The 22,401-nt window shown below is 40.2% G+C and overlaps 1 protein-coding gene across 9 annotated transcripts in view; it reads right to left on the reverse strand.

Moving 5' to 3' along the window:
* The window catches only part of TENM2 (teneurin transmembrane protein 2), a 585,930-nt gene that overhangs the window by 462,876 nt on the left and 100,653 nt on the right, over positions 1–22,401 (reverse strand). For all 9 annotated transcript variants that reach the window (XM_071570619.1, XM_071570615.1, XM_071570614.1 and 6 more), the window contains exon 3: positions 3,988–4,263. In XM_071570619.1, coding sequence (XP_071426720.1) covers positions 3,988–4,263 — 276 coding nt within the window. The remainder of the gene's footprint in view (positions 1–3,987; positions 4,264–22,401) is intronic.

Genomic DNA, 22,401 nt, shown 5'->3' on the forward strand with positions numbered 1-22,401 from the left:
GGTACTAATACATAAAGTGTCAGGGTGAAAACCTCCAAAAAGAAAAAAAGGTCACCAACACCATTCCAGATGTTTTCTCTTTCACAACAGGAGAATTACCATAATCTAGATTCACATCAAAAGCTCTCCTCCTGGATTGCCTTTGAGCCTACTAGTTCATTTCAGCACTCTGAAATACTACCACGACCTACTCTGAGTCCATGTGTTGCTTTTCCAGTCTCCTTTTCTCTATGTACAACTGTCTTTTCTCTTCTCTTTTGTTGATCTGTTCAGCTTTTCCCTCCCATCTGCCTAATGTCAGTTGAATTTAATCACCTCTCTAACAGCCTGGAACTGGTCATTCAATAATAGTGAAGCCACGAAAAGATGGCAGATCTGCTGCAAAAGGATTCTGTACATAAATGCTCCTTTAATTATGGTTATTCTGTTTTCACAGATTTTTAAATGGAAAGGTGTCTTAATTTACCATGTTTTATATTTTTGAGAAGAACATCATTTTCAGCTCAACTCAGTGTAAAAAAAAAAAAGGAAGAACAACTGTTCTCTCTTTATAAAAAAGACAGCAAAAAAAAAAGCCCTGGAAGCTTGGAAGAGCACTTGCTTCAAGGTCACTACCTAAACATACCCAGCTTTTAAGCTTTACTCTGGAAATAGAAACACTGTAGGCTTAGGAAAGAACATGACAACTGATGGAAAAGCTACTTTTGAAAAGTTTTCCAGGATGTTTTGGAATAAACAGTTACAGGAGTTATTAAAAGAAAAAACAAGCATTCAGGGACTGTGGTATATCCCCTGCATTTCACAGCTGTGGGTTCCGACAGGTAATTCCCTCTACAAAGCTGGCAGAGATGCTCTGCATTTCTAACTGACTTTTTATATTGTATGCATGACAAAAAGATTCATTTACTTCAATAAGCTCAATACTTCATGTTGAATAACAATTTGGTGACGGATTTGTGTTACACAATCACACTGACTTGTCTAAAGAAGAGATGACCAGAGCACAACAGCAGTATGAGCTGTGAGAAACAATAACAATTTAGAGCCTAATCAGACTTCTGAAAATAAAAGGGTTGTTTTGCAAATGTCAATAAGGTGTTTTGTTAGGAGGAATTTTAGTAGACCAAGTAAAACATGGAATTTAATGAGTTTCTATTATTTCAATTTATCTATAACCATTTCAGAGCTGCTAATATTTCAAGGTTCACAGCATTCTAGTTTATGATATAAAATTAAATCATACTAAATCTACAAGCACAGAAAATGGTCACAAGCTTTGTGAATGGATTTGAACGGGAGAAAAAACATATTCTCAGAGCAATTTTTGGAAATGAAGCCTCCTCTGTGCTACTTGGAGATGTGATAAAAATGACAAAATAGATTTCATAATACAAAAAAAAAAGCGGTTGTTTTGTTGGTTTTTTTAAATACAATGGTAGAAATTGCGATAGCATCCCAATATTAAAAAAAATAATCTTTTGGAGTTGAACTACTGTTTCATAACACAACACTTGAACTATATCAGGGGAAAAGCTTTAACAGTACTTTAAATAAATTCCGAGGTCTCTGCATCATGAGTTCCTGCTAACATTGCTGGGGATAAATTGGTAAAGTCTCCTTCGAAGCAATGTCTTGTTTTATGTCGGTATCCTGCAAATCTGAAACCACATCAGAGTGCAAATTTCTCCTGAAATATAGATTCTTGTTACTTCCTCTCCACACAAACACCTCGCAGGTTATTGATCTGCCTCTGAAGGACACGGTGTTTATTATGGAGGAAAGCAGTGCTGGGCACAAGCGTGAGAAATTAATGATGGTTTTCTAAGTGTCCACACTGTGGTGCTGAACCAGTGGGGCAACTGTCAATCTATATGATAATGCATCCCAAAACTTCATAAAATCAGTGATGTGAAAAAGCATTGATTTCTGAGCCAACCAGGATACGTGAGAGAGGAAGGCTAAAAAGTTTACTGAAGTTAACACCTCTGTGTATAGAACTGTTGCTTCAGACTTGCCTGATGTGGTTTTTTTCAAACAACCAAACATACAGAAACCTTGTAAAGTTAAAATGAATTCCACATACTGCCTTGCTGCTTGCTCACTGCTTGATTATAGTCTTCCTTCTCCTTCTAACATCATGGTTAGAAAAAGGACCTACTCAAAATGGATTGACTGCACCATATGTCTAATTACTTAATAAGTCACTCATTGACATGGAAAAAAAAGCAAATATACTATTCTTTTATCAATGTTTGTGACAATATGTCTAAAAGTAGGTCCCAATATTCATACAAAAGGTCCAGCAACCTGGTGCCACCAAAATGGAGACAACAACCACCTTCAGAGAAGTGAATTCCTGCTACAGAACTGAATCCCAATCATTCCATAATGCCAGAATTTTACTGGTCATGTTTCTATTTGAAATTATGCTCTGTAGCCTTATGAAAAGTGTACTAAAATCAATAGAAGTTGCCATATTTTCTGTGGAAATTGTCATTATAAAAAAAAGGAAAAATCAATTAACACGTCACTGGTTCCTTTAAAACATGGGCTTCCTTGTACAAATCATTATTAGTAAATGCACATTCCCTCCTTTGTTTTGATGAAGAAATGTATCCTGCTATGCCTATGAAAAGGAGATACTACTTGAAGGTTCAAATTAAATAATAATAATGTAAAAAGACTGCTGTTACAAACCAAATCAACTGCACTTTTCTGAACTGCTTTCTAGCAATGTATATATAAACTGTAATTTGGGTTTTCCTTGTTTGCTTTGACAAGCAGTTTGTGTTCCCAGTGCCTGGCACACACGCTTTGAGACCAAGACAACTGTCAGTAAGAACAGGGAGGAGCCCAAAATAAACACCTACAAAAATCCTCTTCTGAGGGGCACCCAACATGTATGTAAGTGATTTTACCACAAGAAACGTGTTTAGCAAAGAGCTGCTCCCATGAGCTGTACCAGCTGCTGGAACAGTTGCTCAGAGGGTGTGATGTTGGGGAGGTTCCTCCTCACCCCCTCAGAATGACAAGCATCAGAACCTTTATTTCTATTTTAACTGAGCTGAGTTTGCACCTTCATTGCTCTGTAGGATGGAATGCACATCCATCTAAATCCATTTTTACTATTTTCTCTCTTTAGTCCTTGGAATAAATGTAAGTGCAGAGAATCCCCCAGCTCCAAACTTTCAGGTGATCCCAGTGAAGGACATGGGTCTGGGTTCTGTGCATCTGGGAGCACAGCGGCTCAGCACAGGTCACTGAGACTCTGCCACTGTCAAGCTGTTCTGTCATAGAATCCCAGAATCAGTTGGGTTGGAAGAGACCTCCTAGATCATCCAGTCCAATCCTTGATCCACCTCCACTTTGATTACCAGATCATGGCACTCAGTGCCACGTCCAGTCCCACAGGTGACTGGGGCACTGCCAAAAGTTCATTTCTGTGACCTGAACAAACTACACCAAGCAGAAGTGCCCCAACCTGAGCTGTAGGTTTGCTTTCTAAAAGCCCCCCAGTAAGCAAACAGCAAAGTAATATTTTTACAACTCCAAAACCACGAAAAAAATATAAAATTAAATCTGATTTCACGAATTAGCATCACTGTTACAGCTACCAGCATATTGTGGATTATTAATATTACTTCAAGCTGTGTAGAAAAATCACATATGAGAAACCATTTCTCTTCCGAAATTTCTTTCTGCTTCTCATCATTAAGTTTAATTTAGTGTACTCGGAGCACAAACTTCTGTGAAAGATCATGGTGCGAGAAGTAAATTGTAAGAGCAAACATGATATATATCATATGATGCATCTGTAAGTTTCTTGATACCGATGGAGAAAAGGAAACAACATGTTTAAAAAGCAGATTTAACCAACGTGAGAAAGTGAAAACATCACCTTTAAAAGAGGACTTGTGCATTTTAAAGTATGACCACGTTCTCATAATTAAGAATATATGGAAGAATACATGGAAGGGCCAGGCCTACCGTTCTCCTCATCGGACTTGTTGTCGTTGTCGGAGTCGGTGAGGGTGAGAGCGGAGTTCTCGCGGCTGGACAGCCCCGAGCTGCGCCGGGACTTGATGCCCCTGCCCCAGAGGCGGATGGCGCGCTCCGGGGACATGCCCCCCTCCGTGTCCGAGTCGCCGTCCGAGCCCGCGCTCAGGGAGTAGCCCGGGTGGAGGATCCCGATGTCGGAGCAGTAGCCGCTCCGGTGGGGAGAGGGCTCACAGATCCCCAGCTCTGCAAGAGTGAAGTTGGTTCCTACAAGGGCAACAAAACACATAAAATTCAATCACTTAAAATCTAGAGCATTGAAATAACAGAGCTTTTTAATTTGGCTTCATGATGGTGTATACCAAAGAATTATATGCAGAGATCTCTGGTGCGCTGCTGTGGTAGTTTTGGCTTTAGTTTCAGCTAGGCCTGAGCTAGGCCTCAATTCAGCAGGCCCAAAGGATCAAAGAATCGATTGGGTTGGAAAAGACCTCAGAGATCATCAAGTCCAACCCTTGGGCCAACTCCAGTCCCTTTACCAGATCATGGCACTCAGTGCCACGGCCAAGCTCAGCTGAAAAACTTCCAGGGATGGGGAATCCACCCCCTCTCTGGGCAGCCCATTCCAATGCCTGAGCACTCTCTCCGCAAAGAATTTGTTTCTGATCTCCAACTTCAATTTCCCCTGGCAGAGCTTGAGCCCATCGTGCCCCCTTGTCCTATTGCTGAGTGCCTGGGAGAAGAGACCAACCCCCACCTGGCCACAACTTCCCTTCAGGCAGTTCCAGACAGTGCTGAGGTCACCTTTGAGCCTCCTCTTCTCCAGGCTCAACACCCCCAGCTCCCTCAGCCTCTTCCCACAGCACTTGTGCTCCAGTCCCTTCTCCAGCCTCGTTGCTTTTCTCTGGACCTGCTCCGGATGTGACATAGATCAGATGGGACAAGCATCACCTGACTTAAGCAACCAAAGAGGTATTTCATGTCATCTGACATCATCAAGAAGAGTAAAAAGAGAGGGAGGTGGAGCTTCTGCCTCTTTTGGTCTTTGCCTTAGTCCCAGAAGGATGCACCGTGCCATCCCAGGAGGGACAGGCCTGGCACCAGCTCACCACCAGGTTATCTTAGGGAAGTGAAATGTTTGCTCTTAGTCTTTCTCTCTGCTTGGGTCTGTCTCTGGGAATTGAGTTCTCCAGAGTGCTTTGCAGTTAAAAAGGTGGGATTTGCGATGGGGAATGGGGAGTTATTTTTTTGTCATTTCTAACTTATGTAAGTGTGTGTTATATTGCAGTTTTCTTTTAATTTCCTCTTTTTGGTATCAATATATGTAGTTTAAGTTTAAACCTGTTTTGAAGGTTTTTTTTTTCTTTTCCCCCCTTTCTCAGCTGATACCCTGTACTGGGCAGTTGGCATTTTGTCAGCTCAACTCAAGACAGCTGGTCTAGGAAGACTTAACCTCAAACATATTAAATTCAACTAAAATGGACAAATATACAAACCCCTCTACATTTCAGGTTACTATTTGGGCCACGAGTAACTAATCACTGAGGTGTGTGATTAACCTAAAGCTCGTGACAAGTGTTAATGAGATGACCTGCTTTAGTTTGTATCTAACCTTACATTTGTAGCAGCAGAGCTTTGAAGTTGTGCATTACTGGAAAAGAGCAATTTTTTTCTTCCAAAGCTCATTTTCTCCCACCCAAACCTTCCACAGACAGTGGAAAAAAAAGACAAACCCATCAGCCCTGTCACGTGAAGCCTCATCACAGTTCTGCACTTTTACATTTGGTGCAACTGGTAATTTAATAACTGTATAGAAATCAAGATAGACCTGATAAAACATTGCAACTGTTTTCTACCTTTTCCCACCATATTCAAGAAAAAAGTCTGCATCCATACCGAAATCAGGAGGTCACTGGGTTTGAAGGCAAAACTTTCAGAAACAATGTCAAAACACGTGCCCTTTAGCAGTTAATAACGACTCAGTGGACAGAGGCTCATACATTTTTAAAGCACGTGGAGTCCCCCGGGCTTCTCAGAAAGTACAGACTTGCTGCCTGATTTCTGCTTATCTATTTGTTTCCTACAGTAATGAACAGGGCAGGAAAAAAAATGGAGGGAAATATTCACTGGTCTCGAAGGCTTTCAAAGGTTTTGAAAAGCAAAGTAAATTGAGCTTCATTACATTGGGCTAGAAAGGAAGAACAGACTGAAGTCGCTGGCAGTGTGACTGCCAATTATTTAATTAATTTCTTAATTCACAGGAAAACCAGATCTGTGGTCTGTTTTTCTAAAAGAGTAGGGCTTTTATACAAAATCACTTTATGTTTTTTCCTCTTCCTCTATATATTTGTCAGAATAAAGCTCTACAGTGGAAGTTCATACACTACATAAACCACACAATTAAGTGTTTACTATTAATAAAAAAGTTAACTAGATTTTAAGTATTACAGCTTCTTTCACAGATTAGCCAGTAGAGCTCACACAGTTTTAAATGCCTCTGGTTCATCTTCCTGTATCTGCCCTGTCCAGCCTCACATTCAGCTGCTAAAGCATCTTTTGGATATGGGATGTATGAACACACCTACAGAAAGCAGAGCTGGGCCCCACTTAAGGTTTATTCCTCGAGCTCATCAATTAAAGGAAGGTGATGGGAGAGGGAGGAGAGGTGTCCTCTCTCACCCCCAGATGAATCTATGAACAGGCCAGCAGAGAGTGGTCACAACCTCAGGAAAGAATTATCTCTTCTCAAGAAATGAAGCATTTGGTGGCAGTGTTTAAGAAGAATGTAAGGCTGACATTAAAAAAGTCAGTTTGCTTCCATCAACACCAAATTAACTCAAACTCTCCTAGTTAGGAACATGTTTTACCTGCCTGCTAATATTTAATACAGCAATCAGAAATTTAGTGGTTGAGTCAAGAACAAGGAACTCAACGGTCCTAAAAATGAGCTTCTCAAGTGCACTTCAGTCTAGAGATTCTTTGCCTTTTTTTTTTTTTTAACTAAGTGAAGAGCTGTAGCATGGCACGTGAACCAAAGTTACTTTTAAAGATGTAAATTTTAATCATGTGCAATTTCAGTAGAAGCCATTTAACAAAAACAGTTTGATTGATTATAGAGTTTTGGTTTAGTCCTATTAGCAAACTAACCTTAGACTTATTAAAGAAAAGGTCAAAATCAAACCAAAATAAATATAAAAAATGTATTTATCCGAAGTTTAGTAGCTCCACACTTTCTGACTTACACAAGTGGAGCACATGTTGACATTACATATATGTTAAAATAACTAAACTCAACATGAAAATCAAGTTTTTCAAGTTTTCTTGTTTGCTGGTGGCATAAATGTCTACAAATACACACAAATTACAAATGTATTAGCTTAATTAAGCTGTTTTACATACGTGGCAAAACATTTTAATGATATTCTGTAGATTTTCACCCCCTTACAAGCCCAGCTGATTTCACTCTGATTAGCATCCTGTCTTGACATCCAACTCTGACTGTAACATCCGATGCAGAAAGCAGTTTGCAGAGCAATTCCTACTTTATTTGTCTGAGGAAAAATGGGGAAGGCATTGAAAGTAAAATAACCTATTCATAGAAATCATTCACCCATTTGAGTTTTATTATCTGGGAATTTAGCATCTTCCAGTAACTGAACAAATTTTAAAAATTTGAGAAGTGGATCACATTGACTCAGGAACACAAATGGAATCAGCCCCTGAGACTCTGGGAAAGGATTTTCTCTGCTGCTTCTCAGAAATCTCCTTACAATCTTACAACAGAACATCTCAAGCATCCTGATGGTAGGCATGAAATATTCTAGAAATGTCCCTGCCTAGTAAAGACATGCTCTCTGATAGATTCTAAATTAGATTGTATTTAATAATTTTTGGCATTTGCTTCTGCAAAATATAATTTGTTCTATAAGACAGCTTAACTTGTCCTTGGATACCTCTGGATAACAATTTTTTTCATATCTATACATTTACACATATTTTATACATACATACCTATTAAAAGTCATTGTCAGAGATGTATTTTATATATACATAGGCAAAAATATATTTGTCTCTATATATTATAATTCCTGATATGTTTATAGCCCTTCATGTAACATGTGAGGAAAGGGAGACAGAAACACTACAGTTATATTCTCTAGACCTTTTCTCAATCTGGATTGAGTTCTCCTCCATGTCTTGTTTCTGCCCACATCCCCTGAATAGCATATGAACTGCTGTCACCAATATATTAATCTCTCATTTGCTCAGCCATTACTGCACATTAAGGTATCAATGGCATCAGCAGACCACCCTTGTAAATTCACAGAGAGAATAAATATAATCTGGATGCACAGAAATAATTTATCCCATAATTCACAGCAGAAAGAACCCTACTGTTACTTTGCAGATGAAATACAGTCTCACAAAAGATGAAAAAATACCTGAGTCATTTCACATCCCCTCCCTCTGCCAGGAGGCTCCATGTGGGATCCCAGTGACACAAAGTTCAGCAAGGACAACACAGCCCTCCCTGCCCCAATGCCAGTGCAAACTGCAGCACCTCTGAGCTGGAGGGAGGCAACACACACACAGCATGGCCTGGGGTTAAGAGTTAGTGTCCCCTTCCAGGAGTATCTTCCTTACAGCTGTAACTGATTAGGAGCTCAAGCAAAGCACAGCAGATCCTTGTTGGTGGAAAAGAAAAGCTTATTTCTCTTGAAGAGCACAGCACAAAAAAGAAAATGTCAGAAGGTTTTTCATATGCAACAGAGTTTAGGAGCCTCCATGCCCAGTCCCTTCATCCCCACCTGCAGAAATCCCTTTAATTTTCGTTAAAGAAAAGCAGTTAAAACCAGCTGCTCCCTTAAGGTGTGTGTAATCTCTCCTACAAAACCAGACCAATTGTATACTAGTTTAGAAGTATAATATAATGTTATGTACTTGATCATCATTGCCCATAATCTACATGCTGTGAAAAGTCTCTCAATAGAATAGATGTTTCCCTTTTAATTAGCACATCACTTCTATTATCTCTTTAGCACGCTGCCTTTTACAGAAATTTACTATTTCTGTTATTTAGAGGATAACACTTACTAAAAGTGTGTTGAATCCAGTGATGTACCATTGTACTCATTATCTCCAGAGCCCAGAAATCATCCCCATATAAACAGAGGCTCTTCTCACCTCACCCCTGGGCAAAGGACTCATTTGGGTAATTACAAACTGCATGAGTTGCCCTCGTGAAAATTAATCTCATCCAGCTGTGATCACCACAAATGCCTCAGAGGAAGACACCTGACACCAGGAGTGCACAGAAGTGGTGAATTTGCCTTCAGCACCACATCAGGTTCTGGTCTAAGTTTAAAATCAAAAGGATGACTATCAATTACAGTCTCTGCTACCACAATCAATTACAAGAAGTCAGGATAACAAGAACACATATTTAAGACATTCCATCCTTTCTCAAGTTTCTGTATGTTCAGAGCTGTAATGGTTTTGCTGGCACAAGTACCACAATTTGGCTCCAATCTGTGCTTTATGAAGAGGTCTCTCTTTTTAACAAACTCTGATGCACACTTAATTCTTCTCAATTCTTTATGAATCCAGCCATTACAATGGTAGAACAAGTGATTACAATATCTTTTTTTTCCCACTTAGAAACACATTTTTAACATTGACCCTTTTTCTCATCTTCCTTACACCATAAACAATTGCAACCTCTTCAATATTCCCTTGGATTTCATCCATTTCTATTCTATTCTTTTCCCACTGTTAAGGATCCTGTTCAACAAAATGTTTTACCTAATTTATTTTTCTAATTCCACACCACGAGATGCTCCATTCTGAGACTCCAGACCTATGCTGAAGGATACACTACTGTCTTCCTGTATTTTTTAAGCTTTTCTACTATTGTATTTACAATTAAAATAAAGGGTGAAGACCCTTTTTTAATAACTCTCCCTTTTTGATGCATCACTATAAAACACAGTGTATCTTTCTGGTAGTTTAAGTGTACTTAAATCAGAAGGATCTTTTCTGTGCAACCCACAGGAATCTTACCCACACAATCCCAATGAATGGCCTTTGTGGCAAATTCATTAGCATGAAACATGCCTGGAAATTCTCCCTCTTACCATCATTGATATTACAATGACTGCAATATCCCATTTCTGAAGTCATCACAAATTCAAGAAGAACAGCACAAGGAATAGATAAGGTCCTTTTTCACTGTGAATCCACGAAGAAGAGAAAACACCCCATGATTTGGGAGGCCAAGTGAGGCAGAGGAGGCACTGGCCACTCTAGGCATGAGAATCACCAGCCTCCAGCAGGTTTATGGGCACCATTTCCTCCCCTTTGCAATATCCACAAAAGTTATAACATAAACAGTTTACCTGGGCTCTCCTAACACTCCTATTTCCAAACTCTTCATCCATTTTCCCCTAAATAATAAATAATGAATAACAGCCCTTTGGTAGCTTAAGGGTCAGTGTAACAAACTCCACCCCATCAAACACTAAAAGAGAACAGATTCCTTAGAACATAGAAAATAACAATAATGACCAGTCTATACCTTGTTCTAGGTTTTAAAATTGATAGCTGGGCTTTCACAACAGCAGGGCCTCCTACACACTTCTGTTCCTGCCTGCTCAGAACACTCACAGATGGCATATTTTCATTCAAGATCATTAAATTCCAGGTATTGCTACTCAGGAAAGCTGAACATTTTATAACCAAATTAATATGAACTTTAACCACTTAAGGATGCTAAATCTTACTTTCAGACATATGTGACACAGGCATCAGGAGATGCTTCACAGATGTTGCTGAGAAGTGTGAGAACAGCACAGAGGTGCTGCTGCCCATCTCTGCCTGGCACCCAACCTGCACACACAGACACACCCCCACTTACTGCAGATGGAATTCACATGCACATTGTGCAGTTTTGTTACAAATACAAACTCAGTTCATGCAGTCAGCAATGTTTAAAATTCAAGGGAAACACGGGGGGGGGGTTTCTAGGAAGTGAAACTCTGGCTGCCTTGGTCCCTTCTGTAGTGAACTGAGCAGAAGCAGCAAAGAGTGCACGTTGCAACACATGGTTGGAATGTAAAGTTCATTTCCCAACTTCTCTCATCAGTGGCAGAAAAAGCCTTTAATTGTCATTTTTATACTCTGCTTTGCTTCTCTCTGACTCGGAGATGGCCATGCTGTGCTGGTTTGGGCTGGGATAGTTAATTTTCTTCGCAGTAGCTGAGATGGGGCTGGGGTTTGGATCTGTGCTGGAAACTGCTGGTAACTCCGAGAGGTTTCAGCTATTGCTGAGCAGTTCTCACACCAAGCCAAGGCCTTTTCTGCTCCTCATATCCCTGCATCACCTTATGGTGATGAACTTACTTCTGATGATATGCTGGTTTAGGGAAAAACATGCATTTATTGTTCTCTCTACAAATGCTGATGTTGATTAAAGACAATATCAGATAGGGAGGACAAGAGGACAGAGCTAAGTGTCAGGCATGACTATTATTTATTACCTATCCCACACTGCTCAAGTTAAAATGTAATTCTTCAGGCTAACACTTCACTTTGTTAGCCTATCTTTGATTTACTGTAAGTTTTCCAACTTTTCCAAGCTCTGAGGAATGGCAAAAAGTGTAGAGCTTCATTTATTACTGAGGGCTGTGTTATCCCTACAGGTCTGTCCATTCTGAAACCTGAAGGAGACAGAAGTGTGCAATTCTGTCAGCAATTTCTCTGCTCTCCTCTGTCTCTTCGCCCTCCTGTGCTCTCCCTGGGTGCACTTCTCCTCCTCCTCCTCGCTGATTAAGTGCCAGCAGAAAGCACATTCCAGGCTGAACCTCCCCTATTATTCCCGTGCTGGAGCTCCGCAGTTCAGGGAGCAGAGAGACTGTAAAGTCCTGCCCAGACCTGACCCCATGGGCCTGGGCACACATTTTCTTTCAGCACTTCTGCATCCGACTCCAGTCAATCCATCTTATTTAAGCAGAGATGCATAGACAGATAGCAGGGAAAGATTTCCAGACTTGGGATCTCTGATTCAAAGCATGGAGGTGTTCAGTTCAATCAACACAACAGCATGTGATGTTCCACCACAGGCAAAATGAGGGATTTTCTGTGGCATCAATATCAGAACCAGCCAGACACTCCCTGTCTGGTCTCCAAACAAACCAGCCCTGAGGGACATGGCAAATTTCAACCCAAATAGTTTTATCTATCCAAGTTTTGAGGTGTTATTTTAAGAAATGTGTCTCAACTCAATTATACATAACACAAGTAAGATCTTCCTCAAAGCAGCTTCAGACCTCTCCTCTCTAAAGGAATGTATCATCTATAATTGAAAAAACAATGTCTGTTTTGAGATAAAAATCAAAAATCCCCGAGGTTTTGTGTGCTAAACATGCCCAGTGCACACCTGCATTGGCACAACATGTGAGTGGTGGCTTCCTGGGCACCTTCCAGCAGGAGGGGAAAATAATCTGTCCTTTTTAGGACTACTTAATGTCCAGTGAGACAGTGAGCATGACCCGGAATCTAAACCAACTCTGATCCCGTTTTCTGCACATTTTGTTAAAGTGGTAAGAAAACAGGAGAAATGGCCTAGATTTAAAACTACAACAGCACATTTTTTCCTCTGTGAACAAGACTGAAAATGCTCCTGCAGATGCAAAAAGAGATGTTTTCAGATTCTGAAATGAGTTGTGCCATATCACTCATGCCAAAATATGTTCCCCAATGCACGAGTCATCAGCTGGGCTGTTGGGCAGCACTGGGCACTGGCAGAAACAAACTTCCAGGCTGTGAAAAGGAAGACTGAAAGCAACCCACAAAGCCTGTGACTGAGGGGAAAATTGCACACAAATTGTGTTCTTTTCATCTGTAAAGTGTAGACCACAGCACTGTGATAACACAACTGTCCAAGTGATCTCTCTCTGCAGTGACAGTGCATTTGGGGGGCAAAACAGATACCAATTCACAGCTATGTACTGTGAAACACTCCAACAAGAATGTGGTCAGCTCTGACTCAAATTCAGCTCCTATTACTTTTTCTTTTACAAGTAGCAGAGAAAAAACAGAACATGAAGCCTCACGGTAAGCAATAATGTTCTTGCTGTACATTTCCCAGCTCAGGTCCAAACACCATCAAAGGGTGGGGTTTGGAGGGAGTTGTGGTTGTTATTTTGTTGTGTTTTTTGTTGTGTTTTTTTTTAAATATAGAATATTATGAAAAGGAGTTAGAGTGCATATTTTTTTATTCCCAAAATGGCTCAAACTATGGAATAATTATATTATATGCTTTTTTCTTTTAAACTGATCATGAAAATTCAAATCAAATTCACCACAGAAACCCAAAAATATTAAATGTACTTAAAGTAATTGCTACCATAAAGAACAGAGAAAATTATTTTGAATTTGCCTTTTTATGTTAGCCAAGCTGCTCAACACCTGATTATGGCTCCTGTCACACCATCATAGTATTTTCCTATGAAAGAAACACAACTGCACCTCCATGGAAAATGCAAACTTCAAAGAGGAGTCAGTTTTAGGGACAGTATAAGGAGAGCATGAAGTACAATCCAAAGAGGAAAGAATTACCATTTATTGTCTGTATTGACTACCCATATTTGCAACACACATTGAGGCTCATGTGGCTCAAAGCAGTGAAATAATTAGACCACAGTCCCACAGAATCTGAAATCAAGTTGCCACCACTGAAAAGAGGTTATTTGCATTCTAGTCAAGCTCACAAAGGTGTTGGTGGCCTGTCGTAAAACCATGTTAGTTATGTCAGAGAAGGACAGAGAGTTCTCCTTGTTCTCCAGAAAAACAAACTCTCAGTTGACTATATCTATAGATTAGATACATAGATAGATGATGGATGGATGGATAGACAGACAGACAGACAGACAGGTAGATAGACAAAAAGACAGACAGATAGATGATAGACAGGCAGACAGATACAAGTACTTTTTGGATAAAATCACTGTACAGCTGCTAATCTTCACTGATTCAGTAAACTGAGTTCAATTATTAAGAACAATTTCTATGAAAATGTGTATGAAACAATCAGGGAATAAATTAGCTGTTGATAATGTGCTGAATTAATGAAAAGCTTCTTATTTTTATACTCTTAAATCAAAATTTAAAAAGTGGTAACAAATAAACCACTGTTCTTGACTTGATGAATATGCTGTGCTCTGAAGAAACAGCAGAAGTCCCAGGTAATAAGGTTTTCATACTTCCATAACTGTTTAATTGGGGACTCCTGAAAAACCTGAATCAGCTGTCAACCCAGACAAAACCTTAATTGCTTCTTTCTCCCTTGCTTCACAAGCCAGGAACAGGGATATTCTATATTTTATGAAGGTCCCCAGGCACATGTAAAGATTTCTGAGCACTAGCAGCTGTCAGCTGCTTAGTCACAAGGTGCTTCTTCACTGTAAATACCATGTCACTTAGAAATAATGGTAATGTAAATTGTTACCTGTACAGTAGAAGAAAAGAAGTTCAAACCATTATTTGGCTCAGAACTTGTGTTTATTTTCTGAATGATGTTGCTCATAACAGGTTTTAGAAGTGACAGTAATGCCAGCCTTTAACTCTGCATTTCTCAGCCTACTGGAGGACCATCACTAGACCAACAGGAATGAGTTTGAGGACTGAGAAAGGAATTCACCTAAAATGGAAACAGCTGCCCCGAAAATTCAAACAATTTAAATGGAGCACCATTAAAAAACATGTAAAAATACATATAAACTTCCTGCCAAACTTAGAGAATAATGAAATTAAATCTATTTGAGCAGTACAATTTGGGAGTAAAAGATATAGATCTTATAAGCAGGTATCAAGGAAAACAGATCAAGCTCTTTGAGACAGTTTACCTGCTAAGACACAGACACAATCAGATTTTCTTTTATTTACCATTTGCTTTCTCCTGAGAAGATCAGGAAATGCCTGTATTTATTTGACTGAATTATAAAATGCTTTCAGCTTTTCTTTTATAATCCTAGTAAAATAATTAGTTATTTTCATCATCCAGTCAGTTGTGGTATTATAAAGGGAACAGTTGGCACCAATTCAGATTACTGTTGGTCCTGAACTTTGCTACAGCTGAAATACACACCCTTAATACAGGATTTCTTGCATCTCCCAATGATTATAATTTGTACACTGCACATACAGTCCCAGGCACAGACAGGGAGTGCACCTGGCCTTGCTGGCACCCACAGCACCAGCCCAGCAATCCCCAGTGCCATTGCTGGCACTGACTGGGCTCACCAGGCATCTGCAGAATGATGGAAGGAAGAAATAAAACCTCCTCCAATGCACCTCTTTCCTTTCTCTGCCCTGGCATTTCCCACACACTCACAACATGCTGCCACTTGGATTTTCTAGTCACTGTACACCCAAGTCCTTTGAGCCTGTTGCACTGGGACAGGCACTGCTGCTCCAGCATTCTCTGCCCACCTGAGCAGCACAGCCCTCCTTGGTTAATGCAAACTGTTCCTCTATTTCATCTACACCTCTGTCTGTTCCAGTGGTTTAGTATTTCAGTACCCATGTTTTAACTTAGATTACGTTTCCCTTCTTCTCAATGAAGAGAAGATTTGTGGTATGTGTCAATAAATAACTGATAGATTCTGTTTATTTTAACTTTCTGCTGTTTGAAACTTCATCTTTGTTTTATAAAACTCCTTTTAATGGTTAGATACTGTAACAGGTTGCCCAGGGATGTTGTGGGTGCCCCAACCCTGGCAGTGCTCAAAGCCAGGTTGGATAAGGCCCTGAGGTGTCCCAGCCTGTGGCAGAGGGGGTTGGGACTAGAGGATCTCTAAGGTCCATTCCAACCTTGTAATATTCTACAATTCAATGATTTTAACAACAGGAGCAGCTGTTGCACTTCTCTTTTGCTTTCCCTTCCATTACTGTGTGAGATTTGAAGGCCTGACAGCACTGACTTTATTGGTTAATAACGGAAGGGAGATGCAAGTGTGCCAAGCAGTAAGTTAAGCTTCTACCATCACTTTGGCATCAAATTTAACAGGTGGCAAGTGTGTGATCCTGTGAAGAGGAATTATCAAGATACCTCAATTAGAACTACAATTCTGTCAAATAATCTTTCATGTGTGGGAAAAAGTTGACCCTGATTTTCCAAAGAATGATTTTCCCCCACTAGCTCAAATACTCGACACAAGAACCAGTTGTAACTAAAGAAAATAAAAACAAAAACACCCAAATCCACCAACAAACAAACAAGCAAAAAAAAAAAAAAAAAAAAAATCCAACAACAACAAAAAACTCCAACCAAAGTATTTTACTGCCCTCCTCCACCTCTTAGTTCTGCATCAAAAATTTTAAGCCATAACCCAAAATCTTTGTGAGGTGTTATTATTAGGAGATAACCCAGTAAATATCAGAGAAAGCCAGACCAAACTTTGGGTTGTTTGGAAGACAGTTCCTGTGCAGGCTGTGTTATCTGACTATTTTTAACACACACGTCATCCCGCTTGCCAAGTGCCTTTACTTGCTTCATAAGTGCCTCGCAGATCAGGTGAAATGACAAACTCACATCTCCCTGATAAAGGTCAAGTATGCCTAGGTATCACACTATTACATTATTATTTTTATTTATCATCATCATCGTTATTATTTTTACTTTGGAGACTTCACTTATGGCACTCTTCAGATTTAACAAGCGGGAGATTAGATTGGATTACTCATTAATCCTCACTCTAGTTTGCAGGTTTCAGCCTACCAACATTTTAGGCTAGTTCACATATTTCCTTTTTGGCTACATGGGAGTCCCAGGCAGTTCTGAACCTGAAATGAGGGTTTCTCAGAAAGGGAGTACAGAGTAGGTGAGGACAGCACTGAGACCAGGGCTGGGAAACACAAACAATCTCGTCTCTCCTGCTGACAGGACCCCTTGGATGAGACCTTTCCATTCTGCTCCCAGACTCTTTCCATGACGTGAACACTGACAGCAGTGCTCTGTGGGGCTGTTGAACATCTCCTGCCTGTGGCCTTTCAGTCAGTGTCTTATCTGAAAAAATTGTTTCTTTAATTACCACTGTGAGAGGGCACCTGAGCCGAGCTGGCCGGTGGCTTCAGAGGCCTTAAGCCACCACGACAGGCTCTGGATACTCAGATTTATCCAGCACTTTCGGGCTGATGAACCTCTGATTCAGCTAAGCACATTAAAACTCGCCAGCTCCTCTATTTAAATTTCAGATTTGTGCTTCTCAAAGGCATTTGGTTGCTCTGTTTTCCTCTTTGTTATCTCTTTCAAGACTTCAGAACAGAGAATAGGCTTACATGCTGCAAAAGTACCCTTGGATTTAAGTTCTTCTAAAACTTACTTTTACCATGGAAAATGAACACAGAATATGTTTCATAGATTTTTTTATTTTGTATACATTTTTTTTAACCTGGGAATTTGCTAAACAATTTGCACGGATACATAATTGATGAGAGAGCCCTTTCATCCTTCAGTGGGAAGGGCAGAAGAAAGAGCCCTCACCCAGTGACCAGCCCAAGCTTCCAAAGTTTCCTGACCCTATAAGTCAAAGGAGAAATCTATATCTGAAATAATCAGAAACAAATGGTACTGATCAGTTGTGGTCCTCTAAGTTATTTTAGGGATAAGATTCAGAAGTCCAAAACAAGAACCCACAAATCAAGTCCTTCAAAGTCTACTATGTTCTCTGGGGAGGGAAAAGACACTTAAAAAAAAAAAGAAAAAAAGCATTTTTAATAAATTATATTCTTGTTGATTCTTCTTATATTAATGATATATAAGAACATGTTTGAAAATAAGCTCAGAAGTGGGACTGCTTTGAAAATTTAATGTAGGACAAGAAGCATGGCCAGCATGTACCACAGACCCTCGGGAAGTGCCCACCCAGGGAAACCCTGCCCTGACCACGGGCACAGCAGAGCTCCCTGTGGCTGCTCCAGGCTGGCAGTGCTGCAGCCTCTGTGCCCCCCTGCCACAGCCTGCCTGGCTCAGTAAAGCCTGGCCTGAGAGGGCTGGTGGCAGAAAATCTGGGAGCAGGAAACTGTAGTAACTCCCCCACTGGAGCTGTGTGACAGTGAACAACATGCTGCCATTTTGGTTCCATTTGACCTAAAATTGTGGCTTTAATCTTGGACCTGTTTAGCAATGGTTGCCTTTTACAAGTCCTGCTGCAGGCACAGTCCATGGCAAAGGGGCAATGCTGCTCAGAGTCTGCTGTCATTGCAGGCTAACACCACTGCTGTTCTTCTGTCAGCTTTTCACATTTCTGTTATCAATAAATTGCCCTTTGTAGAGGGGAAAAGTACCCTACACCAGACTGCTCTGATGAATGCCTCGAGCCCTCAAAATTAACAGTGAGAATCCTGTGGTCACTGTATACTCCCATCTTAAGAGCAGATGTGGCACTGTATAGTTTTGGTATTAAGAACTCTCAAGCTTCCTTTCAAGCAAAGAACTATTTATCTACTTAACACAGAACATAGCCAACTTTTGTTAAGTTTTATATATTACATTTATTTCAAAATGCTTGGCATTATTAATCCTTTTTATATTGTTAATATAAAGATTCTGCTTCAAAACCTCAAAACCCCAGAAAGTTTATTTTTTTCCTCTCTTTTTTTGCATTGCATGCACTGATGAACTAGCCTGCTCAGCAAGCATTTAACAGATTAGACACTTGAACATGGTTTCAGGCAATGCTCTCTCATGTTTCTGCGTATTGCCTGATAAACACTTCAAAGTAAACCGCTCATAAATATGAAATGAAAAGCCAAGAAGTCGTTATGCACAGCTTTGAGATACAAATCTCTTTATTCCCCTCTGAAGTGGAATTTGATTGACATAATGAGTCATAGATCCTGTCCAGGGACACACTGCCTTATCCCCTTTTCCTCGGGAGACAGGGAGTCTTTAAAGAAATCCACTTCAGAACTTTCTGACAGACAGCTCCAGGAGAAGTTGAACACCACACAGATTTATTATTTTGTACTAATACCTGCCTTAAGTACCGTGACACGTGTCAAAGAGTGATCCCAAAGCCACAAACAGGGCCCAGCATCTAACCCTGCTGGCAGAGCCAAAGCCAAGGTGTTCATTTTACCTCCTTATCACAGACAGGGTAACAGGACAACAAAGGAGGGTTCCTACAGACCACGAGGGGCCGGGCTGGGCTGGGCACTGCTCCCTGCAGGGCTCTGCCCATCCCCAGGGCCTCTCTGTGAGCCTGGGGAACCACAGCTCCATTCCCACACCCACTTGGGTCCAGTTATTTACTAATGGACCTTCATGGGGAAGCAGGTGAGCCCTCTTGGCTTGGGCAGCTCCACCTCCATCCACCCCTCATGCTCTGGTGGCACAGATCCCCTCCTGCCTGGCTCTGCCTGCTGGGCATCTCCCACCCCGGGGGTGGCCAGGGATGCTGGCACCCTGGGGAAGCCCTCAATGCCATGACCCTCATTAGCAGGCACATTTATCAGGTACAGACCCCCACAGTCATTTCCTGCATTTCACACGCCCGTGCTGTGAAGGAAATTAAGACTTTCATATGAGCAGGAGCAGTTAAAACCATCTAGCCTGAAAAACCTCTGAAATGCTAATTTAGATATTGCTGTTAATAAATGATACCCATAGGAAAATGACAAAACCTGAGTAATTGCTGGTCATTGCTATTCCACAAAATGTCTATTCCAATAAAAGTTGGGCTTTAAAGCCACCACAGTGAAACTGCAGATCAGTAGCACCATAAACAAAATTATGGTGCAATAAATTGCCACCCTACACTGTTCTATTCACAACCTGCATTTGTATTAGTTGTGGAGGTTTTTAGAACGAATCCAGAAAATATCTGCCTAAATTAAGATGCAACTTCTGGCAGTTTATTTGTTAGCCATGCTGTATGCATTAAATTATACATAATTTGTGGCTTTTGTTAGTCTCTCCTTGATATGAAATAACCATCCATAAAGTATAGGAGATCCACCACTCACAGCTCCACTTCCCTTTGTTAGTGGCAGTGCTATTATTAGTGTCAGATATGAGCCATTCACAGGATTTATACAATAATACAGACACCATTAAGATTTAAAAGGCAACAGTAAAAAATTAGCTTAATTTGTAGTGTTCAAAATGCACTCAAAAATGGTTTTATTTGGCCAATAAAAATGAAAGGCAAGTGTATAAAAATTGCACAGTGAAACAATGAAATGGGGAGAAGACTAAATATTAAGAGAACTGCATTCATATTACACATAAATAATGAAACATTAAAGTCTAGTTTTGCAGCAAAAGGCTGAAAGGGAGATTTAGAAGCTTAAGATGATGAAAAAGGCACAATATGGTATCACCCTCCATCTACAAAGAACCTCTCTGCCTCTTCTCAGTCCTCAGTGGCTGACATTACTCAGATATTATTTTTCCCTTTGAAACATTTATTGTTAAAAAACTTTTACTGTCCTTACTCATTGTTTGGAAATTGCAAACATGTTTTGACCCTGCCCTATACATTGTGACTACTCCTCCTTCTCTGCTCTGTATGAGTATTCACATCCTGAAAGTCAATAGTCTGCACTGACTGCTCTAATTATTAGCAAGCAATAAAGATTTAAATCAAAATACAAATACATGAATTGCAACAAATACTAAGCAAGATGGGCAAGTGTTTGAAAATGCCAAAAACTAAATCTTATGCCTATGAACAGGCATCCTCCAATTTCGAAATTTTTGATTATGGATTGCCCTTTCTATGTAAAATAAAAATCTTTGGCCCAAATTGCCACTGCTTGTAACTGTTTTGAGTATTTGTGAGGAATCATTGCCACACACAGAACCAAGGAATTATGGGCATGCACTTTGGTACATACCTGGAAAATCTGTCATGCACAAGTTTTAATTTTAACCCTACATCATTCCAGTGTAGTGTTGATTAATTGCCACACTGAAAGGCAAATGAGGCATCTGAAATATTCTGAATTACTGAAAGTCTTCACAAGGTCTCCTGCAGCCCTCACAATTCCTATACAATTAAATTAATATTACGCATATGAGTAAAATTACTTCAAAAATGAACTAGAACCTAAAATAAATAATACTTTTTCATGATAACTATCTTAGAAATAACGTGTGTTTGTATAAACTAATGTTGTTTTAAGAGATGACCCCACAGTTCCTGAGCTTTCATTACGAGCTGTGAGATGATTTGATAGGGCTTCAAGCAGCATTAGGTGTTCTGATGGGGCCCCCCAAGCACAGCTGCCAGTCACCCCCTTGGCACTGCCACTCACTGCAGCTCACCCAAGCCAACCTGTCTGCAGGAGAAATGCTCCTCAGAGATCTGCAGCTGCTGCTTAACCCACAGCTGAAAGGCAAGTGCTCTGCTCACCACATCTCTTGGCCCTTTGGCTTCATTCATTCACTAGCTAATGTAAATACATTGTTAAGTGAGTGATTCACTCCATTTCTTTGGAGAGAGTGCTAAATTCTGGAAGCCTTTAGGATGACCATCCATGGAGGTTCCAAAAAATCCTTATAATTGGTTACCAATTATGGAATCACAGTGAGAAATCTGGCAAGAGCCACTAAATTCTTTTTCCTTTTTTCTCTCTTCACTTTCCCTCCAAGAATAACCTTTCCTTACTGCACCAGAGTTTCATGTAAAATACGACACCAAGACAATTAGCATCTCTTTCAATTTTATGGAGTTATTTTTGTGCTGGAAGCCTGTTCAACAAATCAACATATTTCCATTTCTTTGCTCTGCTTTCCAGGTTTGATATCAACAGCTGAAACAACAGCTTACTGTTGCTCCTAAAGGAACAAGAATTCCATTAAACACTGCAGGAGTTAAGACAACTTACAGGAAGAAAGCCCAGAACACTTTTGCACGTACTGCTGAATGTAAGTTCTTCCCTCCATTGCTGGAGACAACCAACAAATATTTTGAATTACCTAAGATGTCAACAAGGAGTCTGGAAAGTGTTCTGACATAAAAATCTGGGAATCTGACCTGACAGTCCATTGCTTTGACATGAAAAGTGCTATCTTTTTTCTTCTAGATTTAAGATCTAATATATCTTGGCATCTTCTGACACTGTGATGAAAACACTGTACAAAGTAAATGTCCAGCCTGGAAGAGGAAGTTCCCTTCCAATCTCATGCTGACAATTTTCTTCATTTGTAACCAGATAGAAAACATATAGAGACAGTTTTGCTTCTACTTTTCAAGATTTGTAAATAAGGCTTATCCTAAACAAGTTCCACAGAGTTGGACATAACTGGCTAAACAAACCCAAATTTTGAAAGCATCTGCAATAACTTCCTTCCCTGCTTAAATCTCACTGTGAGGAGAGAAAAGAAGGTCTACCTTCAAATAT

This window comes from Pithys albifrons, chromosome 15, assembly GCF_047495875.1.
Source record: "Pithys albifrons albifrons isolate INPA30051 chromosome 15, PitAlb_v1, whole genome shotgun sequence".
Lineage (NCBI taxonomy): Eukaryota > Metazoa > Chordata > Aves > Passeriformes > Thamnophilidae > Pithys > Pithys albifrons.